The sequence below is a fragment of the Zingiber officinale genome, chromosome 11B (assembly GCF_018446385.1).
Source record: "Zingiber officinale cultivar Zhangliang chromosome 11B, Zo_v1.1, whole genome shotgun sequence".
NCBI classification, from domain to species: domain Eukaryota; kingdom Viridiplantae; phylum Streptophyta; class Magnoliopsida; order Zingiberales; family Zingiberaceae; genus Zingiber; species Zingiber officinale.
The window spans coordinates 79,942,500-79,958,791 of NC_056007.1; the positions used below are offsets into that span (position 1 = coordinate 79,942,500).

The 16,292-nt window shown below is 37.9% G+C and overlaps 2 protein-coding genes across 3 annotated transcripts; one reads left to right on the plus strand and one right to left on the minus strand.

Moving 5' to 3' along the window:
- Positions 1-6,806: 6,806 nt before the first annotated feature.
- LOC122033539 lies at positions 6,807-9,073 on the minus strand. 2 transcript variants are annotated; one of them, XM_042592582.1, is made up of 4 exons: positions 8,397-9,073; positions 7,968-8,318; positions 7,178-7,648; positions 6,807-7,034 (listed from the first exon to the last, which is right to left on the minus strand). In XM_042592582.1, the coding sequence occupies exons 1-4, from the start codon at positions 8,610-8,612 to the stop codon at positions 6,990-6,992; spliced, it is 1,083 nt and encodes a 360-aa protein (XP_042448516.1). In that variant the 5' UTR covers positions 8,613-9,073; the 3' UTR covers positions 6,807-6,989. The 2 variants fall into 2 exon arrangements, with proteins under 2 accessions (XP_042448516.1, XP_042448515.1); XM_042592581.1 differs by having other exon boundaries at positions 7,154-7,648.
- A 3,625-nt stretch (positions 9,074-12,698) lies between these two features.
- Positions 12,699-16,030, plus strand: LOC122035106 (histone-lysine N-methyltransferase ATXR4-like). Its single transcript, XM_042594494.1, has 8 exons — positions 12,699-12,991; positions 13,060-13,191; positions 13,385-13,440; positions 14,076-14,202; positions 14,329-14,395; positions 14,497-14,676; positions 15,485-15,556; positions 15,649-16,030. Exons 1-8 carry the CDS (start codon positions 12,728-12,730, stop codon positions 15,765-15,767), a joined length of 1,017 nt encoding a protein of 338 aa, XP_042450428.1. The 5' UTR covers positions 12,699-12,727; the 3' UTR covers positions 15,768-16,030.
- Positions 16,031-16,292: the final 262 nt, after the last annotated feature.

Sequence of the window (16,292 nt, forward strand, 5' to 3'; positions counted from 1 at the left end):
TATTCACATTTCTTAATAATAATATGATATTATCCACTTTGGGTCTAAGCTCTCATGGTTTTGCTTTTGGGCTCTACCCAAAAGACTTCATTCCAATGGAAATATCATGCATCCTTTTAAATCCATGATTTTTTTCATATTTTTCCAATGTGGAACTTTGATTGAATTTCCAACAATCCTCCCCTCAAATGAAGGACTACCATTACTCTCATAGTCCGAGCCTCTCCGAGAGCATCCGATTAACTTGACCTGCTCCAAGCCTTCCCGGCAAGCATATGGTCATTCTGAGCTGCTCTAGCCCTCCCCGCAAGTATCCACATCCAGTCACCCTGACCTGCTCCGGGCCTCCTCACGAGCATCCAATCACCCTAACCAACATCGGGCCTCTCCGCGAGCATTCGATTATCTTGCCCTGCTCCGGGTCTTCCCCACAAGCATTCGATCATCCTGACCTGTTTCGGACCTCCTCGCGAGCATTCGGTCACCTTGACCTGCTCCGGGCCTTCTCCGTGAGCATATGGTCATCTCGATCTATTTTGAGTCTCCCCGTGAGCATCCGATTACCCTAACCTACTTCGGACCTCCCCGCGAGAATATGATTACCTTGACCTATTTTGGGTCTCCAGCAACTTTATTCAAGGTCACCCTAAATGATATCTGGTCTGGACCATGACTCATATATCATTTATTGTGTCCAAAGGATATTCACATATATCCATAATGGTATGATATTGTCCACTTAGGGTCTAAACTCTCATGACTTTGCTCTTAGACTCTACCAAAAAGTCCTCATTCTAATGGAGATATCATACATTGTTTTAAATTCATGATATGTTCTATATCTTTTTAATATATATAGGACTTTGATTGAATCCTCAACATCCTGGATACACCATTGTCGGCAACCTTGTTCAGAAAGTTCAACCCGAGTCAACTCTACCTGCAAAATGCACTCAAGAAGCATAGCCTAAACCGACTCGACATCTTCACTCGAGAAGCATAGTCTGAGCTGATAGACTCACTCGGGAAAAGGGCATGAGCGCCTGGCCTTAGGGCTCCCATATAATCTTGACTCCTCAGCCACGCCTAATTTGACCATTTGGCTCCGCAACACATTCGCCTCGAGCTAGTCGTGCCTGACTCAGTGACTTAGCAACTCCTGACTCCCTCATGCCTGATTCGGTCCTAGATCCGCTAACTCGATCACCTCAGCTCAGCTTCTGAGCTCTACCAAATGTGGCTCATGATAAATACGAAAAGCGTGGGATGACGTGGTGCCTTCACACAAGTTCCATGGGGAAAGTAAAGTAGAGAAGATGGGACGACAAGGCCTCTCCTCAACCAGAACATGATTTATAGGGGTGTAAATAGAGGAAGCGTGATCAGGAACAGTAAGATAAGAGAAGTCTACTCCCATGGGTACATATATGCATGGAAATACCAAGACAATTCCTACTCTGTAACTCTTAATCAGGGGACTAACTTGAACGTCGTAATCAGGCACGGCTGAAGGCATATGCCAATAAGGCCTATGCCTAGGGCCTCAATATAATTGGGGCCCATTAATGTTATATTTTTAAAAAATATATTTAATAATTGAAATTTAATTTTAATTAGAACTGGACGTTTCATTTCAAGAATATCGCTTCGGCGCTTCGATTTCCGTGCAGACGTGCACAGTAATATATACTGTACCGCCGTTGCTTCAATTTTCTACTGTGCACATTGTACAACCATCTTTGAAGACTGCCGCTTCGAATTCCATGCACAATAATGCACTGTACAGCCACCTATTCCAACGAAAAACAAAACTTCAATTAATTATATAAAATAATTCTCCTAGAATTCTATATAAAACCACTACAGAATTTGATTTACTCATGTTTTCGTTCTCTAAGTCTCATACTCTCATCCTGCTCATATTTTCATCCTCTAAATTTCATCCTCTGTAATTTGTATTTTTTGTCCCTCATCATCTCGACGGTGATTCTTTCACTCTCAGAATACTGAATACGACAAAACGCCCTTCGCATTCCTTAATCGTATGTTCTTTATTGTTCTGTATAAATAATAAATTATTGATGAAATGGACCCAAATATGAAATGGACCCAAACGCCCTTCGCATTCTTTCACGGCGTAAATTAGATTTTATTGTTCATTTAATTCTAAGTAATTTTATTTTGATAAAATAATATAGACTTATATTTTCTTTTGTAATATTATTTTAATATAAATATGTCTATGAAAAAAATATGATTATGGATATATGAAACGTATGAAAAAAGAAAAATAGAAGAATTTATTCCATCTCAAAAATTGCGTACTTGATAGATTTATTATTAATAAACAAAATCAAAACTCAAAAAATAATATAATTGAAAATTTAAATGAAAAACTAATTGAATTTTCACCGGAAGATAATATTTTAGGACAAAAAGAAATCTATCAAGAACTTTCTAATGATCACAAAACAAATTCATTAAATATTAATATTAATGAAGAAAATAATTATAATTTAGAAGAAGAAAAAGACGACTTAATAAATCATGAAAATAATTTTTTTTTATAATATTGATGAAACCATTATTCAAAATATATATGATCCAACACAATGGAAAAATATAAATACAAATTTAATATATTTATTAGTTGAAAAGGGTCCAATTAGAGAAATCAATATTTCTTTTCCAAATGATGAAAATTCTAGACATTTTTCTATGATTCATTACATTCGAAAATTATCAAATGGAGAAAAATATGATAGAAAATGGTTAATATATTCAAAAGAATTAGATAAAGTATTTTATTTTTGTTGTAAATTATTTAGTCAAAAATCAATTACAATTCAATTAGCAAACGAAGAGTATCGTGATTGGAAAAATCTTAGTGTCAAGCTTAAAAGTCATGAAACAAGCAGTGAACATATTATAAATATTAATATTTGGTTTGATATTGAAATGAGATTGCTTAAAAATAAAACCATTGATCAAAATTTACAAGAAAAAATAAATAAGGAAAAAGAACATTGGAAGAATGTATTAATAAGAATTATTGCTATAGTTAAAAATATTGCAAAAAATAATTTGGCATTCCGTGGCACAAATGAGAAAATTTATCAAGATAACAATGGAAATTGTTTAGGTTTACTTGAAATAATAGTAGAATTTGATCGTATAATACAAGAACACCTTAAACGTAGGGCTGTAAATGAACCAAGCGTTCGTGAACAAACTTGGTGTTCGGCTTGGTAAGATCTTGTTTATGTTCGTTCAATGTACATTAGATTAATTAAACAAACAAGTTTGAACAGCTCGTTAAGCTAAACAAACAAGCTTGAACACATATGTGTTCAGTTCGTTAACGTTCGTGAACAACGTTTGTGAACAATGTTCACGAACAATATTTATTAATAAAATTCTTTTCAATATGCTAAATAAACAATAAAATAAAATAAATAAATAAATAAATTTAAATTATCAATCTTAATAACCAATCAAACAATTAAAAGTTTCAAACAATCAAATAAGCTTGAATCGAGAGCTTGATAACATCTAAACGAACCAAGCTCAACCCAAGTTCAAGCCAAGCTCGAACCAAGCTTAAGCCAAGCTTGAATTGAGAGCTTGATACCATCTAAACAAACCAAGCTCAAGCCAAGCTCGAACCAAACTCAAGCTAAGCTTGAATTGAGAGCTTGATAACATCTAAACGAACCAAGTTCAAGCCAAGCTTCAAACAAGCTCAAGCTCATAAAAAATAAACCAAGCCAAGCTTGAACACTCATTTCAAAAGCTTGGTTCATTTTAAACTCGGCTCGACTCGGCTCGGTTATCTTATCAAACAAGCTTGAACACCCCAAAGCTCGGCTCGGCTCGGCTTGTTTACAGCCCTACTTAAACGTATTCAAAATGATAAAATTCATAATCATTATCTTGGTCATAATATACAAAATGAGTTAATAAATATATTAGGGAAAGAAATAAATAATATTATAATTAAAAAAATAAAAGAAGCAAAATACTTTTTAGTTATACTTGATTGTAATCCTGATGTAAGTCATCAAAAACAAATGTCTCTTATATTAAGATGTGTAACAAGTCCAATCAAAATAGAAGAATATTTATAGAATTTTTAAAAGTAGATGATATATCAGAAAAAAATCTTTTTGATACACTTATTAATATAATAAAGAAAATTGAACTGAATGTGAATGACATAAGAGGACAAGGATATGATAATGGAGCTAATATGAAAGGTAAACAACAAGGTGTACAAAAGAGATTGTTACGTTAGATATAAATTCTTGGGCTTTTTTATACACCATGTGGTTGTCATAGTCTTAATTTAGTACTATGTGATAGACTAATTCTTGTCCTAGTGCTATAACATTTTTTGGTGTGATAAACGTATTTACTCATTATTTTCTTATTCTACAAAAAGATGGAAAATTTTACAAGACCATGTTTCTAATTTAACTCTTAAACCATTATCACAAACAAGTTGGGAAAGTCATCTTGAAAGCGTTAAAGGAATAAAATATCAAGCTCCACAGATAAAAGAAGCTTTATATAAACTTGCAGAAACTAGTGATGATCCTAAAACAAAAAGTGAAGCAAATTCTTTAGCAACATATGAGTTTGAAAATTTTGAATTTTTATTACATATGGTTATTTGGTATGATATATTATTTGCAATTAACACTGTTAGTAAATTTTTATAATATAAAGATATGAATATTGCTATTGCTATTGCATTAGATCAGTTAAAAGGTCTTGCTTCTTTTTTTTTAATGATTATAGAGAAAATGGATTTATAAACGTGTAATTAGAAGAAATAAACGATTTGATGAGAATAAAATTAATAAAGTGAAGCTTTCACCTGAAGAATCTTTTAAAATTAATTACTTTAATTATATTATTGACCATGTCATTTCTTCACTTCAAAGTAGATTTGAACAATTTAAAATATATGAAGACAATTTTAATTTTTTATATGATGTAGAAAAGTTAAAATTGCTTGATGATGAGTTTTTAAAAATAAAATGTTTAAATCTTGAAAACTTTTTAACATATGACATGTTATCTGATATTGATGGTTTAGATTTATTTTTAGAATTAAAAGTTTTAAGAGAAATAATAAATCCAGAATTAAAAACCGCACTTGAGGTATTGAACCTTATAAAAAAATTAAATTCTTTTCCTAATGCATGGATAGTTTATAGAATATTATTAACTATACCTGTTAGTGTAGCTTCAAAAGATAGAAGTTTTTCAAAATTAAAATTAATAAAGTCTTATTTACGTTCAACAATGTCTCAAGAAAAATTAAATAATCTAGCAATTTTATCAATTGAAAAAAAAAATATTATCAAAACTCGAATATAAAAATTTAATTAATAATTTTGCATCTCAAAAAAGTTAGAAAACTAAATTTTACATAAAAATTTATTTTAAATTAATATTTTATTTAAAAAAAATTAAACCCACCATTGTCGGTCCCAAATCCTAATGAAAAAGGGTGAGGGAAATTTTTTTTTAAAAAAATATTAAAGACCTAAATGTTTTTTTTTTTGCCTAGGGCTTCATAGAACCTTGAGACGACCTTGGTCATAATGACTAAGCAAAAGTTCACTTTGGCATCATTCTAACCTCTCCGGTTGAGTTCTTCAGGTCCATGATTGCTCCTCTATCCGGATCGGTAAGATTCTTCTTTCGGATCTTCACACATTCTCCGATGACTCAATATAATCATCCACTATCTCTGATTGGAATCATCATCATTGATATTTTAATTTTTAAAAATAAGATAAAATTATGTATAATAGATTTAATTTGATACGGTCCAATGAAATCAAATAGATTCGATATGGTCGAATGAGATTTCGTATTAATAAAAATTTAGTGCATGGGACTGTCTTTTGATGGAGCTTAGGAACACAACGCATATATCGGAATGGTCCATGCAACTTACGACGTACGATCAGAGTTGTAGCGATCTGTCCATGCACGACAAGATGCTCCAGTGCTTCGTCCTACAAGTTCCCTCGTGCCATGTGGCCATATACATGAACTGTAATGCGGTGATTAACTCCCTCGTACAAAAGGTTCCATTTCTTTTTATATATATATATATATATATATATATATATATATATATATATATATATATATATGGAGAGAGAATCTTATGACTATTTATATATATAAATAATATTGTTTATCAAAATAAAATTAGTGAAATTCAATTTCTTATAATCTTTCATTAATACTAGTGTGATCGTGCACACGCATTGTGTGTGTAATATAATAATATATAAATTATTTGGTGTGTAATATAATAATATATAAATTATTTGGATCTTTGAAAATCCGAATTGTTTGAATTTTCTAGTGTCATCCTTAAATCAAGAATTAGTTATTTGGATAAGATTTGTCTAGTGATGCTAGAGAATCCAGTAGTTTAACGGGTTTCTCTATGCAAAAAATTATTTTAATTTAATATTATACTTGTCTTAGTAAAAAAAACTAAGAAAAATATATTTTTTAACATCGTCGGCCTAAAATATTGATAGAAGCTTGTTTGATCATATTGTTGTTAATTCTAAGATATGGACTAAAGAGAACTATATTTTTTTTATATAAAACAACCAGAGAAAATTAATGATGAGAAAAATTCATAATAATACGCTATAACTGAGTCTCGAACTCTAGATCACTGATTGTTTCGCTTGTGGAATTACTTTTAGTGTAAATAGAAAAAGGACATTAACGTAAATGCATTTTAGGCTTCATCAAAATTAGTTAGTAAAGGGGGGAGATTTTTAATAAAATAGTAAGATGTCCACATTCTCGACCAACACCAACACCGACTTAGGGTGACCAAAAATTAAGAAACCATGTGGATGTGGTGCAGGAAAAAAATATCTAAATCAAATCCATACAGCATCACCTGCAATCCGATTCTCTACTGAGATGCCCCACTCCAGATATTACAGCCATGGCAATTGGTAGATCCCCTCAATCTTGGTCTCAATCTAAGAAAAAAGAGCAGGAGTTCATAATTGGTCATTGGTGTATATACAAATGCTGAGGTCATTTAATTTGTACAAGAACTGGAAATCGGTAGGTTAATCGATTAATTTTAAATCTTAACGTTGTAGAGGCAGCTTCTCTGCACCTCCTCCGGCGGGATGAAGCAGTCGGCGGAGAGGCCCGGCACGTTGAAGACCACGTCGTCGATGGCCCACCGCTCCTCCATCCGCGTCAGCACGCGCTGGTCCTTGACCCCGACCCCGAACCGGAGGAGGTTGACGGTGGACCGGCCGGAGTGGGCGACGACGAGGTCGTCGACGCGGCGGTAATCGTCGATCCACGACGAGGTGGTGGTCTCCCAGTAGATGGCCTCGGCGCCTGGCGACTGGATCCGCGTCAGCTGCGAATCCTCCAGCCTCACCAGCAGGCCGCTTCGCTGGCTGAAGGACCCCACCATCCGATGCTTGATGATGTCCGCCGTGCTGTCGCTCCAGCTCGACAGGATCGAGCTGTCCACCGCCAGCTCCAGCACGAAGCACTCTTCGTCGCCGATGTGCTTCTCGCCGACGTGCTCCGCAGGCGAGAACACGGCCGCGATAGTTTCCGGGTCTAAGCCCTGTACATATCTTAGATTATCAATTTAGTTGTTAAAGCGAGTAAAAATGGGAAAGTTTCGATCATCAAATCAAATTCGATGCGTGATATAATCAAAGATGGTACTTCACGTGCTATTCCAACAACTTTTAGATCAAAATGTCGTTCCATAATTCAATGAAAGCCTGGGCGGGCCAGACATTCTCCCGGAAGGCAGTCAGCGAGAAAAACAGAGTGAGAGACAGATCAGACAGAGAATTCAAGGGAGGAATGTGCTAGCTTGCCTAATTAAATTATTAATTATGCATGGTATTTTTAATGGTTTAATTATGGCTACTTGCCTGTAGTGCTCGCCGGAGGGGGCGAACGCCGCCGCGGGCGGCGTGGGCACCGAGCCAAGGCGTGCGGCGCCAGGCGACCTTGCCGTCGCTTCCGGCGGAGATCTGGTGTCCGGAGACGGCGAGCTCGACGAGCCACATGTCGGGGACCATCTGCCAGACCACGAAGCAGCCCTTGTGGTGGCGGCCCTTGGAGGCGGCGCCGTGCGGGCTGAGGCCGTGCTCGCGGACCATTTCCATCCACACGCGCCCGGACGCGTACATGCTCTTCGCCGTCCTGCTGCCACCCGGCTTCGCGCACCCCGTCGTCGCCCGGAACTGCTGGATTATGTACTGCGCCGACGACGCGACCGCCTGAAATCGCCAAAACGTGTAATTACTCGCGAATCAAATACGGCAGAGTAAACTAACTAACAGTTGGGATCAAGCTACATGGCGCGGGAGGTGGTGCTTGGGGGAAACAGAGAGGGGGGAGAGAGGGCATCCGAGGACGCTAAGGAGGATCTTGAGGTCGCTCTTCTTGTTGGATGGCAAGGGAAGGTAGGTCTTGAGCCAGTTCTGGAAGGAGTGCTGGATCCTCCGAGCAGCACTCCGGGAATCCTCCTCCTCGATAATGGGCTCCTCCGAGAGCGGAGAGAGGCGTGCCATTAATTAATCCGATCCTCTGTTTCCTCCCCCGTCCCTCTCTTCTCTCGTTCCTTCCTTTTTTTTTCAGGAGATCAAGAATTGAAGGGAAAGGCAACAACCAAAAGCCTGGAGGAAGCGGTAGTTAAAACAGGAATGCGAGTTGGGAGATATCGGATCTCGGAGCCTGCGCCGAATATGGTACTCGTTCGACTCGCCGTTACGGAATCTCATTATTATATATGGAGTGAAGCAGGTTGGCGGGGGAGTACAGGAAGAAATGAAGGGAGCTTTTAAGGCAGGCAATGGCAAGTAGAGAGGGGAGAAGAGCAGTGGTGGCGTTGGGCGGAGAGTCCAAATCTTTCTTTGGTACGCGGTAGGAAGTTAGCATGCTTCGGCCTGCAAGTCCATGTGGGTTTGGTGCAATGAAATATGGATGGGGATCGTTGAGTCTGCTTCCCTTCGCGGGGAAGGCAACCACGCAAACGAGAGGAAAGGCTTCAGAGTTGATAGAGAGAGACTCTCCGTGTCGATGTCGATATCGATATCGATATCGGGAGGATTCAGACTGATGGGTGATCGAACCGATAACTAATAGTAATGACGGTGAATAATAGTGCAAAAGTCGAAAGGAATTTTTTATAAAATTGAAAGGGTTTATCATTATTATTATTATTATAAACATGATAAATCCATATTAGGCCTAATGAATTTAGAACTGATTTTTTAAAAACATTTTAACTCACATGAATGAATACGTTGAAATAAATAATGAAGGGTATCGTTGAAATCCTTACAACTTTATAAATCAACATAATCTAAAATAGTTCTAATCAGATCTGTTTAGGTCTATTAATGAATTTTAATCAAAATCTATTGATGAACCTAGATAGGTTTGATTTGACCTATTTTAGGTCTTTTGGATTTCTGAGACTACAAGGAGTTTAACGGTGCCCACCATTACTTACTTCAACATCGATAGAGGTGTTAAAATATAATAAGGAAGAATCAGCTAGAAACCCTAAAGTAAACCTAAAATGAATCCATATTAGGCCCACGTTAGGGGTTAGAGTCGATTCTTCCAATAATATTTTAACACCTCTAGAGAAGTCAAAATAAACAATGGAGGTCATCGTTAGTTAAAAATTCACTGATGGACCTAAACATGTTCGATTCGATCCATTTTAAATCCTTTGAATTTCTGAGCTATGAGGAGTCTCTTGGGGATTCAATCAAAATCCTACATTGGAAATATTTGAAAAAGACTATGGGTTTAAAATGATGTAAAATATCTCCATTGGTATGAGCCCTTTTAAATAGAGCCCAAGAGTAAAGCCATGAGAGTTTAAGCCCAAAGTGGACAATATCATGTCATTGTGGAGATATGTGAACATCCTTTGGGCACAATAAATAGTATCAGAGCCATAGTCCATACTAGATGCCATGTGTGGTGGCATTGAACGAAGTTGCTGAGTGGCTCGGAGTAGGTCAATGTGACCGAATGCGAATGCTTACGGGGAAGGCCTGGAGCAGGTTAAGATGACGGGATGCTGGCAGGATGGTCCAAAGCAGGTCAAGGTGATCGAATGCTGGTACTTGTGGGGAAGACTCAGAGTAGGTCAGGATGATAGAATACTCATAGGGAGGCCCGGAGTAGGTCAAGGTGACCAGATACCCATGAGGAAAACCTAAAGCAGGTCAAGGGTGATCAGATACTTGCGGGGAAGGCCTAGAGTAGGTTAGGGTGACCGGATGCTCGCGGGGAGGCCCGGAGCAAGGTAGGGTGACCAGATGCTTGTGGGATGGCCCGGAGTAGGTCAAGATAATCGGATGTGGATGCTCGCGGGGAGGCTCAGAGTAGGCCAGGGTGATTAGATACCTACAGGAAAGGCCTAAAGCAGGTCAGGATGATCAGATACTTGCAGGGAGGGCCCAGAGCAGGTTAGGGTGATCGGATGCTCGCGGTGAGGTCCGGAGCAGGCCAGGGTGATTAGATACCTACAGGAAAGGCCAAAAGCAGGTCAGGGTGATCAAATACTTGCGGGGAAGGCTCAGAGCAGGTTAGGGTAATCAGATGCTCGCGGGGAGGCCCGGAACAGGTCAGGATGACCAGATGCTCGTGGGATGGCCCGAAGTAGGTCAAGATGATCAGATGAGGATGCTCGCGGGGAAGGCCCATAACAGGTCAAGGTGACCGGATGTTTACGGGGAGGCCCGGAGCAGGTCAGGGTTACCAGATGCTCGTGGGATGACTCGAAGTAGGTCAAGATGATCGGATGCGGATGCTTGCGGGGAGGCCTGGAGCAGATCAGGGTAACCAGATACTCACGGGGAAGACCTAAAGCAGGTCAGGGTGATCAAATACTTGCGGGGAAGGCTTAGAGCAGGTTAGGGTGACCGGATGCTTGCGAGGAGGCCTGGAGCAGGTCAGGATGACCAGCTGCTCGTGGGATGGCCCGGAGTAGGTCAAGATGATCGGATGTGAATGCTCATGGGGAAGACCCATAACAGGTCAAGGTGATTGAATGTTCACGGGAGCCCCGGAGCAACTCAAGATGACCAGATGTGAATGCTTGCGGGGAAGGCTCGAGGTAGGCCAGGATAACCAGATGCTCGCGTGGAAGGCCTGGACCAGGTTAGGGTGACCGGATACTCGCTGGGCGGCTCGGACCATGAGAGTAATTGTGACCCTTCATTTGAGGAGAGGATTGTTGGAGATTCAAGTCCTACATTAGAAAGATTTGGAAAAGATAATGGGTTTAAAAGGATGTAAGATATATTCATTGGCATGAGACATCTTGGATAGAGCCCAAGAATAAAGCATGAGGGCTTAGGCCAAAAGTGATCAATATCATGCCATTGTGGATATATGTGAACATCCTTTGGGCACAACAAAGTCCAACTATGAACATTGCTTATTTCAATTTTTCCAGAGGTGTTAAAATGTAATAAGGAATAATCGACTCTAAACCCTAATATGAGTTTGATATGGAATCATATCAGACTCATCTATATCAGGCCTAACATGGGCCCACGTTAAGATTTAGAGTTGATTATCCAATAAAATTTTAACATCTTTAGAGAAATCGAAATAAACAATAGAGGACACCATTGGACTTCTTACAACCTCAGAAATCTAAAAGACCTGAAATAAATCCAATCAGATATGTCTAGATCCATCAGTAAATTTTGATCGAAACCCACTGATAAACCTAGATAGGTCTGATTGGACACATTTTTGATCATTTGGATTTCTTAGCTACTAGGATTCCAACGGTGCTCTCCAATGTTTATTTCGATTTCTCTAGAGGTATTAAAATGTTATTGAAAGAATTGACTCTAAACTCTAACATGGGTATGATATGAATATATCAGGTTCAACGTGAACCTGATATAAATATTCATGCATACATAAGATCACGTAATTGAGTGTGTCCTTTGGTAAATGCCAAAACGTGCATCTTTTGGTCAACTTGAAAAACTACATGCGTACTTTGTTATATTGCCATCAATATTACAGCACATACTTCACTTGTTAAAAATTATTCACGTTATAGTAACTATAATTTTCTAATTACTACACTATATATTTATTAATCTTTTTCATCTATTATTCATGTTATAGTAGTTATGAAATTATAGTTATTATAACATGAATTTACCTTACTCGTCTAATATTCATATTATAGTAGCTATAAAAATGTAATGACTACACTATGTTTAATTGATTTAAAATTTAGATAAAAATAATAATAAAAATAATATTGAACAATAGGGAAGGAAGACACTTACGTGCGTAATTGTACATAATTAATTAGTGGGATGGAGTTTTTTTATTAAAAAAAATTAAAGTGAGGTGTCTTTCATGATTTGAAAAAAAATGCTCTTTTTATTTTTGTCCGAAATTATTTTGAGTGATGTTATTCTTTTTATATTCTTTGGTTAAAGAATAATTTAAAAGTATTTAAAATATAATTTGACATCTATTATATTTATTTAATTTAAAATTTGGGCCTTAGATATTAAGGTGGCCTAGTTCACTGGTGGGCTTCGATTTAGGCCACCATTTTATAGAAGAAGTTCAATGCAGGCCCAATAAAAGCTATCGAAGGAATCCGAACCGGAGGGGCCGGGACATTATGTTCGCAAGCGGTGCCGCTCTCTTCCGCCGCCGGGCGTCGTCGGCGATGCGACGCTGCTCTTTTTCCGACGCTCCATCATGGCCTGCCCGCTTTTCTTCCTCTGCAACGGCGTCCGAGAGGACAGGCCCGCCGCCGATCCGTGTGTCTCTAACCGAGTCGGCCGGGCGAGGCGTGTTTGCGACCCGGGAAATTGCCGCCGGTGAACTTATACACTCCGCCAACCCTCTCCTCGTTCACCCTTCACTGTCTCTCCTTGACAAAGTACCTTCTCTTGTCTTTCCTGGCCACTAAAACTACTCTCTTTAATTTTTGTTCTGGATGTGATCTAGGTCTGTTATTACTGTCTGGGGAGGTTGCATGAGGCGCCTTCTCCTCTCGGATCCTCTTCTGTGGAAGAGAATGAGAGCTCAAAGACCGCTGCTTCCTATTTCTGCAGCGAAAGTTGCAGAGAACAGTCCAAGGTTTGTTTTTCATTACTTTTATTTTGTTCGTATGTTGAGCTACATGTTTTCTGTGTCTTTGCAACCGCAAAACTCTCGAGGTCATTGCGTTCTGAATTATCTGTTTCGATGACAATTTCCTGCTTTACACTGTCTTTACTCCCATCAGTAATCTATATTTATTAGACCTGCATTAGTAATCTTGTGATTTCAGGTGTTCTTTGAGATAGAGCGAAGACTGGATTGGTCGTCATTTCATCAATACTGCAGGTATGCTAGTAGACTTATTCTCGTGGACTTGATGTGTGCTTTTGCTTGTAGAATTTAGTCATCCGGAATCATCAAGCACTATTGCATGATGATGTTATTTGCTCTCTTTTTTCCCTTAAATTTCTGTGTTCGGTTGAAAATTTAAGTTAATTAGAACTCAATATTGTTTAATTTCAGGGTACTGTTTCCATCTGCAAGTGGACATCTACTAGATTGAGTCTGTTATGTTGAACTTGGAGCATACACTCAGTTATTTGTAATTTACTAATGTTGTAAAACTAATTCACAGTTTTGATTTAGTTAGTAGCATGATGTTAGATGAAGTAAGCTGAGCAAATAGTTTAACCACTAATACTAGTACTTGTAAAGCTTATATCACAGAATTCATTTGACTTTGACCTTTTGAGGGATCTAAATGTCGCAGTAAAGAGTACCTTGAGCAAATAGTTTGACATTTTTACAATGTCAAACTGGGGTAAAGAGTACCTGTAGAGTCAGTTTATGGTTTTAAACAAATATGGAACCATCCTACTTTAGAATTTCAAATTGGGCCAAGTGTACTTGTAGATGTTATTGAGTTACGAAGGTGTACATGTAAGGTTATAATTTTATTTCTCTCTCCTTGTATGCTGTAGCTTGAAGAGATTGAAATATCCCTTGATGGTAAAGCGGCTGGCTTGTATGGTTATATCAGGAGCAGCATCTATAGATAGTCTTGACATACTTCAACCTGCTAGCTTACACCCTGAGATATTAGCAGAGGTGAGGACACTCTCCTATCTTGCAGTCAATTCCTTATTTTTCCAACTTTGTGTGTAAGGTGGCTTATGCTTTTGGTGTATTTTTTTTCTTTCATCTTTTGGAATCTAAATCTTCTGGAGCCCATAGATGGATGAAGAGTTTCAATTGTTGGAGGACACCTTTCAGTCAGGGCAGTTTAAAAATGACATGACATGTATCCTTAATATTGGAAACAGATCTTCCACTTGATCTTGTCTACTTGTTAATCTTTGCTGTTTCCATATGGGAGAAAAAGGATTTCCCTTGATTAGCTAGTTCTAACCAAGGAATGGTATATCAATGCGCTGGCAAGAATTCGCATAAATGCTTTCCGCATCGAGTTGGTTGCAAGATCTTATGAAGAAATGCTTAGCTCAGCGGTTGCTTTCATAGCAGTTGATGCTGCTGTTGGGAATGCTGTTTACATGCTTCCATCATTCTACAATCATGACTGTGGTAAGCTCAGTATGCGTTTCTTTAACAATCTGATTGTTCTACTTTTATGTGATGAGTATACAAGTTTCCCTTGATAATTTTATGAAGCAAAAAAGTAAATGATTTCTTTGTGGATCTTTAAGATAATAGAACAGCCAATCTCAAGTTCTGATGGAATGAGGGATCACCTATCTTGATGGTATGAGGATAAAGTCATACTAGTGCTACACTAGTAGCAGGACTTCTGCTCCTCGCTTTTACACTAGCTACAACCATATAATGTATCAATTGACTTAAGCAGTTGCTTAAATAAAATAGCAATTAGCTTTAGATAAAAGAGAGGTCAAGTTTTTAGCAATCTTTCACATGCGCAAAAAGGTATTTGTGTGATTTCTATCAGTTGGTAGCAAAATGAACGTCTGATTCTAGCCTGAGCAAAGTGTCCTTTTTTTGCCCTCCTATTTGCGTACTTGACTTTGCTGCTGATTACACTGCTAGTGGCATTGCTGTCATAGTGGGTATTGTTTTTACCTTGCCCATTGGTTGCTACAATTGTTGTTCTTGTTTTTTGGATTACATGATGCTCTAAACGGTCAGTAAGATCTTTGGATTACCTCTGCATCGTTTATGGACTTCATTTGTTAACTGTGGACACTTAGATTTCAAATATCTGCTTAATTAGCTTCCAGTAGAGCGGTTTACTTGAACAAGCGAGTAACAGCTTGTGTGTTTAATCTCATTGTTGATGCTTGATACGAAGCACGATTAGCTCACCTTTAATTAATTTAATGCTTGACTGAAGAAGCTAATACGATGAAAACTGTCATAGACCCAAATACACACATAATCTGGATAGACAATGCAAACGCAAAGTTGAAGGCCCTTCGCCACATTGAAGAAGGTTCATTTCCAAGTTCCAACTTTTTGATTGATTTAGAACGTGGACTAACTGATATTATCAGTAGAACTCTCACTTTGTTCTCTCTTTGTCAGGTGAGGAGCTCCGCATTTGCTACATTGACACCAGCATGGCTTTTGAAGCCCGGCAAAAAATTTTGGGTGAAGGGTTTGGTTTTCAGTGTCGTTGCCTTCGATGCTTATCTCATGAGTAAGAAGCAACGCAGACAGACCTCTGCTTTTGGTTTGATCTGAGAAAAAGGATATATATTTTTTGAAAAAATGTAGTATCTTATTTTTCTTATGGCCAGAATTTCTCTATCGAGATGGTAAATTATATATATTATTTTCAGGCAAGGGAAATTACCTGAAATTCTTTTACCTATGTAATTTTATGAAGTATGCTGTCGGATGGAGTGTAATAGAAGTGGTGAATCTAAATTGTTTAACTAAATTATTGATATTGGTATTTAATGTATCTCTCCTTTTTAATCTAAAATATCCATTTAATCTAAAGTTGGACATATATAATTAACTTTAGCATACACATACAGTTTATATAGTTAAATCGAACATAAAGAAGACAAAGGTTAATCAGTTAAATCCTATTGAGATTACTCCCACAGGCACAAGTTAAACCAAAGTTTCCTCCTATACTCTATACTAATTGTGTTTGTAGTTTCTTCCCTTGAACTAAACACGAAAAATGCGAGTAAAAAAAAATCTGTATGAAGTTTGTT

What these genes read in the sequence shown, in the direction of transcription:
- LOC122033539 (XM_042592581.1), bottom strand. Translation starts at nt 8,612, where the DNA reads ATGGCACGCCTCTCTCCGCTCTCGGAGGAGCCCATTATCGAGGAGGAG. An exon ending in AGCACCACCTCCCGCGCCAT is followed by an intron (nt 8,319 to 8,396) that starts GTAGCTTGATCC and finishes TGGCGATTTCAG; the next exon opens with GCGGTCGCGTCGTCGGCGCA. An exon ending in CCCTCCGGCGAGCACTACAG is followed by an intron (nt 7,649 to 7,967) that starts GCAAGTAGCCAT and finishes AGATATGTACAG; the next exon opens with GGCTTAGACCCGGAAACTAT.
- LOC122035106 (XM_042594494.1), top strand. Translation starts at nt 12,728, where the DNA reads ATGTTCGCAAGCGGTGCCGCTCTCTTCCGCCGCCGGGCGTCGTCGGCG. An exon ending in GTTGCAGAGAACAGTCCAAG is followed by an intron (nt 13,192 to 13,384) that starts GTTTGTTTTTCA and finishes TTGTGATTTCAG; the next exon opens with GTGTTCTTTGAGATAGAGCG. An exon ending in GTTTAAAAATGACATGACAT is followed by an intron (nt 14,396 to 14,496) that starts GTATCCTTAATA and finishes TTGATTAGCTAG; the next exon opens with TTCTAACCAAGGAATGGTAT.